Here is a 9656-nt window from a genome sequence, read left to right as displayed (position 1 = left end):
AAAAAAAAAAAAGCAGAATACACTTCCATTAATGTCAAGGTTGAGAAATAGTCCATTAAACACCATGAACAACCAAGGTGACAAGGCATCTCAGGAAGGAAAAGAAAAATCTCCAGAAAATGAGCTTACAGACATAAAAATATGTGACTTAAATGACAGAAACTTCAGACGGTACTTCTGAAAAACCTCAGAGAGATCCCAAACAATTCATATCAACAATTTCAGGAATTGAAAAAAAAAACTAGATAAGCAGAATCAGTTCTTTAGCAAGGAGATTGAAACCTTCAAAAAGAACTGAATAGACCTTCTGGAGATAAAGAACATACTGCAAGAATTGAAAAATGAACTAGCAAGCTTGGGAAACAGAGTCGACAAAATGGAGGAAGGAATCAGTGATATCATAGAAACGTAGAAATAAATCAGAGAGAAGAAGAGAGAAACCAAAGAATGAAAAATAAAATGAAAGAGAAATACAAGAAGTAGCTGATACCATCAGGAGAGAAAACATAAGAATAATAGTCATTCTCAAAGGGGAGAAAAAAGAGCAGTGATTAGAAAGCATTTTCAGACAAATAGTTGACGAGAATTTCCCAAATCTGAGGAATGAGCTGTAGCTTGGAATTTCAGAAGTCAACAGAACACCCAATTATCTCAACCCAAAAAAGGCCTTCATCAAGACACATTGTATCAAAATTATCAAAAATCAATGACAAAAACAGAATTCTTACGGCAGCCAAGAAAGAGAAGATGGTAACCTATAAAGGATAACCCTTTAGATTGTAATCGGACTTCTCAACACGAAACTTACAAGCCAAAAAGTAATGCAATCAAATATTCAAACTATTAAATGAAAGAAACTTCCAGCCAAGAATAATGTATCTAGCTAAGCTCTCCTTTAGATTTGAAGGAGAAATAAAGACCTTTCCAGACATATAAAAATTGAGGGAATTCTCTACTACGAGGCCTGCTTTACAGGAAATACTGAAAGAGGTCAGCTACCTTATAAAAAAATAACAACAACAACAAAATACATAACGAGGAGTAAGGCGACTAGCAGACTGACAGAAGCAGAGGAATGCAACCCTTACTAAGAACAAGGCTATTATAACCTAAAACAATAAGAAGAGATCTGCTATAGCAAGAGAATAATGATGGTTCAGCATATATAGGGACAAATCGAGACAACAATGACTGAAAGGGGAGGATTCAAAGATCCAAATTCACAAAGGGGAATGGAAATAAGGCACATGCAGAAGGAAAAGAAGGACTGTGTGTGTATATATATACATATATATGTATATATATAAAATATATATATTTACATATATATTATATATATATATGAACATACGCCAAAGATTCAGAACTGATGTATACAACATAAAACGAGAAGAATCAGAGGGAAATAAAACCCAAACAAAATTAAAAAAAGAAATAAAACAGGCACACAAGGACAAGGAAGCAATGGAAAAACTGATATACCAGAAAGCAAAAGATAAAATGGCTATAAGAAGACCTCATATTTCAATAATCACCTTAAATGTAAATGGACTGAACTCACCAATAAAAAGGCACAGAGTTGCAGAATGGATCAAAAAAACAAAACCAACCATATGCTAGCTCCAGGAGACACATCTCAGTTTCAAAGATAAATATAAACTCAAAGTGAGTTTTATATTCCAAGCAAATGGCATTCAAAGACAAGCGGCAGCAGTGGTAGTAATATCAGATAAAATAGACTTCAAAATAAAAAAGGCAAAGAAAGATACTGAGGGACACTTCATAATGACAACGGAAATCATGCAACGAGAAGACACGACATTCTTCAAAACCTATGCTCCCAATCAGGGAGCCCCAAAATATATAAAGCAATTACTAAAAGAACTAAAGAGAGAAACAGACCAAAACATTATTGTAGTGGGGACCTAAGTACCCCACTGTCAGATATGGAAAGATCATCCAAACAGAAAATCAGTAAGAAAATAACATCCTTAAATGACACAAAACATTTGAGACATGACAAAAATGGTCATAAGAGGAAAGTTCATATCATTACAGGCCTATCTCCAAAAACAAAAATGAGCCTAAATAACCTAACACTTCATCTTAAAAAAACTAGAAAAGGAAGAACAAATGAAGCCTAAAGTCAGCAGAAGGAAAGAAATAATCAAAATCAGAGCAGATATAAATGATATTGAAAACAAACAAAAAAAAATAGAAAAAATAAATGCAACAAAGACCTGGTTCTTAGAGAAGGTTAATAAAATTGGCAAACCCATGGCTAGACTCACTAAGGAAAAAAGAGAAAAGACACAAGTAAACAAAATCTGGGAGGAAAGAGGGCAAATTAAGACACACACCACAGAAATACAAAAGACGATACAAGAATATTATGAAAAAGTATGTAACACCAAATTTAGTAACCTAGAAGAAATAGACCAGTACCTAGAAAAATACAACCTTCCTAGAATGAATCAAGAAGATCTGGAAAATCTAAATACTGATCAGCAGTATGGAAATTGAAACGATGATCTAAAACTTATCAAAAAGTAAAAGTCTGGAATCCAATGGCTTCACCAGTGAATTCTACCAAACATTCAAAGAAAATTTAATACCTATTCTCCTCAAACTCTTCCAAAAAACCAAATAGAAGGAAATACTTCCCAACTCATTTTATGAGGCCAATATTACCCTGATACCAAAATCTTGTAAAGATAACAGAAAAAAAGAAAACTACAGACCAATATCTCTCATGAACACAGATGCAAAAATCTTAAATAAGATACCAGCAAACCGAATACAGCAACATAATAAGAAGATTATACACCACGATCAAGTGAGCTTCATCCCGAAGGTACAGGGATGGTTCAGCATACGCAAATCGATTAATGTAATACACCACATAAACATTAAAAAGTAAGAATCATACGATCATATTAATAGATGCAGAAAAAACCTTAAACAAGATACAGAATGCATTTATGATCAAAACACTTAACAAAATCAGTATAGAAATAAAGTATCTTAACAGAATAAAATCTGACAAACCCTCAGCCAACATTATACTTTGTCTATTTGACAAACCCTCAGCCAACATTATACTTAATAGTGAAAAACTAAAAACCTACCCTCTCTGATCAGGAACAAGGCAAGGCTGTCCACTATCACCACTGTCATTCACTATAACATTGGAGGTCCTAGCGAGTGCAATCAGGGAACAGAATGATATAAAAGGCATCCAAATAGGAAATGAAAAAGTCAAACATGATTCTCAATGTGGAAAATTCTACAGACTCCACAAGAACACTACTAGAAACTATAAGAAAATACAGTAAAGTTTCTTGATATAAAATCAATATTCAAAAATCCATAGTGTTCCCATAGTCTAATAATGAAGTGTCAGAAAAAGAAGTGGAAAAAATAATTCCTTTTGCAATTGAAACAAAAAGAATAAAATATCTAGGCATAAATCTAACGAAACATGTGAAGGGCCTAGATAATAAAAACTATAAGACCCTATTAAAAGAAATTGAAGAAGATACAAAGAAATGTAAAGATAGTCTGTGTTCTTGGATTGAAAGAACCAATCTAGTTTAAATGACCTTATTATCTAAAGCATTATACAGGTTTAATGCAATCCCCATCAAAATCCCATCAGCAGTATTTAAAGAAATAGAACAAAAAAATCATCAGATTTGTATGAAAACACAGAAGAATTCAAATAGCAAAAGCTATCCTGAGAAAAAAGAACGAGGTTGGAGGCATCACTCTGCCTTACATCAAATTATACGACAAAGCGACAATAATCAAAATGGCACAGTATTGGCAGAAAAGCCCACATGGACCAGTTGAACAAAACTGCGAGCCCAGAAGGAAACTCATATTTATATGGGCAAATAATTTTTGACAAAAGAGCCAAAAGCATACAGTGGATAAAGGAAAGCCTCTTCAATAAATGCTGTTGGGGAAATTGGAAAGCCACTTGCATAAGAATGAAACTAGACTGTTGTCTATCACCACACATCAAAATGAACTCAAAATGGATTAAAGATCTGAATATAAGACCTGAAACAGTAAAATAAATAGAAGAAAACATAGGCACTAAACTCAAGGACGTTGGACTTAAAGAGGATTTTATGAATTTGACCTCAAAGTCAAGGGAAGTAAAAGCAAAAATAAATGAATGAGACTACCCCTAACTAAAAAGCTTCTGCTCGGGGGAAAAAAAAAAAGTCAACAAGGTAAAGAGACAATCATCTGAATGGAAAAATATATATTTACAAGCAAAGTCTCGATAAGGGCCTAATATCCAACATATATAAATAACTCATACTACTCAATTACAACAAAAAAACAAATGATCCAATCAAAAAATGGGCAGAGGACCTGAAGTGACACTTCCCCCTAGAGGACATACAAATAGTCAACAAATATATGAAAAGATGCTCATCATCACTAGGAAAATGCAAATCAAAACCACAATGAGATACCTGCTCATGCCTGTCACAATAGTTATAATCAACAGGACAAGCAATAACAAGTGTTGGAGAGGATGTAGAGAAAAATGACCCCTCATACATTCATGATGGGATTGCAAATTGGTCCAGTCACTATGGAAAACAGTATAGAAGTTCCTCAAAAAACTAGGAATCGATCTCCCTTAAGATCCAGCAATCCTTCTACTGGGTATTTACACAAAAGTGTTGGAAACTCATATCCGAAAAGATATTTGCACACCGATGTTCATAGCAGCATTATTCACAGTGGCCAGGACATGGAAGCAACCAAAGTGTCCCACGATAGATGATTGGCTAAAGAAGCTGTGGTACATGTATACAATGGAATATTACTCAGCTATAAGAAGAGATGAAATACTGCCATTTGCAACAACATGGATGGATCTCGAGATAATCATGCTAAGCGAAATAAGCCAGAAAGAAAAAGTTGAAAATCACATGATATCACTTATATATGGGATATAAACCTAAAAGTAACAAATGAACAGGACAAACAAACAGAGACTCATGGACATGGACAATAGACTAGTGCTTACCAGAGGGTGGAGGGAGGGGAAGAGGTAGATGGGGTAAAGGGCTCAAATGTGTGGTGACAGAAAGAAATCTAACAATGAGAGTTGAGTACACAGTGTAACTATATATATGCCTTACTGTTACGTGTACAGCTGAAACCTTTGGATTTCCTTAACCAATGTGACCATAGAATAAATAAATAATTTTTTTTTTAAAAGAGGTGTTTTATAAGTTCACATTTTACATTTGGTCTGTCATGCATTTTGGCTTAATTTTTGTGAAGTGTATAAAGTCAGTGTCTAGATTCATTTTTTGCATGTGGATGTCCAGTACTAGCACCATTTGTTGAAAAGACTATGTTTGCTCCATTGTATTGTCTTTGTTCCTTTGTCAAAGATTAGTTGACTATATTTATGGTATCTAATCATGGGCTCTCTATTCTGTTCCATTGATCTATTTGTCTATTGTTTTAACCAGTGTGAGAAGGCCCTGATCCCTGTTCTGTGCATCAATATGTGTGTTTAGCTAGAACACCTACTCTCAGGGGTTATAGTTGCTGTAATACTATGACAATCCAATAGAAACTTTATGTTGCTCATTTCTACAGGAAATAAACAAATAATAAAAACATTATACTCAGTACTTCTGCCTTCCAGAGCCTTGATCCCATCCAAGTCTTTCCCACTACTATCCAGTCACTACTTTTTCTATCTTTTCACTTTAACCAACCCCTACATTCCTGTTCATTAAAATTAACACAGATGACAAACACTCTGTTACCTGCTTGATTTATCTTGGACCTACACACTAATATGAATCAGTCCTGCCCCTTCTCAGGATCTCTCCAGTCTTGGTTGATCTTTACTCACTCTTTCTACCATGTCACTTTAAGTGGTAAATAAAAGCCAACTAATCTTTCCATATTATTAACTAAATTCTTTTGTTCCCAAGAAACCACTTCCAAGTACTAGAACAAAATGAGAGAGGCAAAAAAATTAACAAAATTAAATATAATATTACAAGTACTCAAAGTCCTACAAATATAATGATGCTATAATAAAGAGTTATGGGGACACTAGGTTAGATGGTGGTGGTGGTGTGTGGGTGGGGGAAGGGGGAGAGATTGTCAAAAAAGACAGATTTGAGAGCTGAAGGAAGTTTGAAATCAACCAGGTCATGCAGGTGTGGGGGGTGGGATGGGGTGAGACATTATGGATAGAAGTAACTGTCCATAGGTAGAAGTCCTGAGGCTGGAGGGAACTTTCTCTTTCAAGGGAATATCAGGTCTGTGGGTTACAAAGCAAAAAAAGGAAAGATTATTAGAAGTGAGGATGGAGAGGTGCACAGGAGACAGTTCTTACAAATTTAATGTCTCTCCAGCTGCATTCTAACTTCTCAAAGGCCAGAGCAGGGCCTGTCTTGTCCAGGACAAGGCACTTAATTGGTGCTTGTTGATTCAACAATGTATGCAAAGTATTATTTCATTCCTCTCAGGCAGAAAAAACAGCTCCTTTACAGAAGTGAAGTCTGCTTAATCTCTAGTTATTTCACATGCTACTTCTCTATCCAACTGCAGAAATTTAATCATTTGAAAAAAGCCTTTGTGTCTGGTCAGTGTTCAAAGTCCTACAAATGTTATACTCATCAGAGTGGTATTAAGAGAAACCTCTGCTGTTACAAAAGTTCAAGGGAGAAAGAGAGGATCCCAAATCGTCTGACACTTCACACTTAGCAAGTGACACTTGTATAGTACTAACCATGTACCTAACATTGCTAAACGAGTAGAAACTAGGCTTCCTGTCTGTTCCTGGAACTGGGAAGTGACCATGCCAGGACTTCTGGGAATAAATGTATAAATAAAACCACATGAGAACCGGATAGTAAGTCCAGAGAAGCAGGGACTTTGTGAAATATTAAAAATAATAAAAACTTTCACTGAGCACTTTCTGCAGAGCCAGACCCTGTCTAACAAAGTTACACTAAGACAGAAATCTTGTAACTCTTTTCATAGTTACACAATTTAAGAGATGAAGTAAAGAAGGAACGTATATGAAAAACTAGCATGGAGTCCTTAGATATTAAATAGTAGAGACAGGATTAAAGACAGGCAGGCGGACTCCGTGATAATGGTCTTTGTCTCTGCTACAAACCGCCTCTATTTTCCCAATTCTTCCTGTGTTCCAGCGGGCCTAGCATAGCTTTGGGCTTCAGCCATATTCTTAATTAATATTTACTATTAAATGACAGGCTCTCTTAGTCATCCCTTCTAACACTGCCAATATGCTGGCAGATACTTCTGAGCCCAGGCTCTTTCTCTGATTCGCGCTATGAAGAGATGTATAAAGGTAAGCCAAGCCTGTAAGGCGGTTATCATCAGCCAAGAAACACCCTGTCATTGGCACGGTTTCTAATGGCCTGGTGTACCGACCTGCCAGCTGGGGTCCCTTGCTGAGTCGAGGCTCCACTTCCGGTTTCTCTCCTACGGGTGATGGGAGTCCAGCCCCACCCTCGACGCCAACACGATGTCCCGCCCTCGCGCCCCTCCCCCACTGTCTCCCAGCTCCTGGGTCCGGGGCCCTGCGTCTGCTGGGGTTCCAGGGCTGCTAGGGCCCAGGGGGACAAAGTCGCGGATCTCTGGCACCAGGCCTTTGCTCCCTTTTCTCAGGGCCCCGCGTGGCTGCAGGGAGGTGGGAGAGCCGCAGGCAAGAAGGCTCTCCAGGTGCAGCGCGGAGGTGGCTCCCTCGCCCTCTTTCCTGCTCTCTGTAGAGACTCCAAAACCGTTGGTTGTGCGGTTAAGGGACTGGGACGTCAACACCAGGTAGAACTTGGAAAGTCATTAAGGCGCGTGTGTTCGCCTCTGGGGTTGGTTGGTGGCGCCTAGCTCTGGGGAACTTCATTACTCCTATGGCGTTCAAAGCGGGAAAGCAGGAGGTGTTCTGAGTACAAATTAGGAGGAGTCAAGCTTTTATTTCTTAAAAGTCTCTTCTCTCTTGCTCATGCTCTCTTTCTTCCTCCCTCCTTCCTTTCCTCTTTACTTCTTCCCGTCCGTCCATCAAATGTTTTAACTTCTAGACAAAGCGACCAAATATGTAGAATATTTACTCTTCTATACATGTTAAATTGAATTGTTCATTGATTTTTTTTTCTTTAAAAATTTTTATTTACAAAAGTAACACAATTTCCAAACAATAAAGCCTAAAAATGAGAACAAATGTGAATCGTACTCTTCCCTCCCCATCGATCTCCCCTGTTAACCACATGAAGATTTTTGAAGATTTGACTAAGAGAAGATTTGACTAAGACATTTGAGGATTTGACTAAGAGAGAGGTAGAGAGATGAGAGAATTAAGAAGAGGGTTGAAAGAGAGGAGAATAGAGAAAGAAACATACAGAAAATAAAATAGAGGGAAGAAAACCAAGCCATTTTGGTTTGAATTGTTTCTCATCACTATCATCCGTGTGACCTTGTGAAAGCTACCTGACGATCTCTGTGCATCGTTTTTAATCCGTAAAGGGAGAGTAGAAATAGTATCTACATCATAGGATTTTTATGAAGATATAGGAAGATAAAATATGTAAAGGTTTTAGAATGATGTATGCCACAGAGTAAGCATTCAGTAAATGTTATTATACTGTCAAAAGTTTAGAAGTAATAGAAGTAAAATCAGTGAATCACTGAAGCAGTAATTAATAAAAGATTATTTTGTAGACACCAGAAAGACAGTTTGCAAACCGGGAGCACTAAACCAGAGCATGGAATGAGGCTCAGGAGTATGTTGTTAATAAACAGCTTATATAGGGAGACATCAGTGACTGTTTATTCTTTATATTGATTGATTAAAATATTAGAATTTTCAGGGGTTACCTCTTATCAGCCTTGGGAAATAGTTCAAATTTTGCTTATGATTTCCAGAGGTACAAACAAGAAATGATCCAGGTCAAGTTAGTCTTGCAAAATAAACTAAATTAAGATAGATTTGTGTGACTAAACTGGTTTTGTCTACTCTGGGAATTTTCAAGGCTGGTCTCCATTTGTTTTGATTTATTGTTTGTTTGTAATTTTAATTTTAACCATACAAATATGTATATATATCTACATAATACTTTTATGTAAATATGATTATTTCATACAAACTGTTTTCTGATGATGCATCTTAGAAATCTCCAAGCCTTTAATACATAACTGTATTATTGATCTAATAATCTAGGTATACTTGTTTTCAGTTTTTCGCTATTATAAATTATGCTGTAGTCACCATTCTTTCACATATCTTTCTGTACAAACTTCAGAAAAAAACACTTGTATTCTTTAAATAAAGTATGAGAGTGCTTGTTTTCTACATCTGTCCAATTTTATAATATCAGTTCTAAATGTTTGCTGTGTTGATTGGTGAGGATTATCTTATTCTTGTTTTGTTTATAAATAGTAATTGTTAATAAGTTGAGTACTTTTAAATGTGATTACTGATCATTTACCATTTTTTTTTCTGTGACTTGTCTGATATTTAATGCCCATTTTTCTGTGGGATTTGCATTTTTTCCCCCTTGCTGATTTGTTAGTATACTTTTTCATATTGTGGAGTTGAATCCCTCATGTGTTAAGTAAGGTACAATTCTTTTGCCCAG

At 36.2% G+C, this 9656-nt stretch overlaps 1 protein-coding gene across 1 annotated transcript in view; it reads right to left on the bottom strand.

Annotated features, from left to right (window-relative positions):
- The window catches only part of LOC105294992 (phospholipid scramblase 2-like), a 37307-nt gene extending 28781 nt beyond the window's left edge, over positions 1-8526 (bottom strand). The window contains exons 1-2 of the mRNA XM_011364482.2: positions 8509-8526; positions 7581-7830 (exon numbers count right to left, since the gene is read on the bottom strand). Coding sequence (XP_011362784.2) covers positions 7581-7830; positions 8509-8526 — 268 coding nt within the window. The remainder of the gene's footprint in view (positions 1-7580; positions 7831-8508) is intronic.
- Between the last annotated feature and the right edge of the window lie 1130 nt (positions 8527-9656).

The sequence above is a fragment of the Pteropus vampyrus genome, unplaced genomic scaffold (genome assembly GCF_000151845.1).
Source record: "Pteropus vampyrus isolate Shadow unplaced genomic scaffold, Pvam_2.0 Scaffold97, whole genome shotgun sequence".
Lineage (NCBI taxonomy): Eukaryota > Metazoa > Chordata > Mammalia > Chiroptera > Pteropodidae > Pteropus > Pteropus vampyrus.
This window is presented reverse-complemented; position numbering and strand designations above follow the sequence as displayed.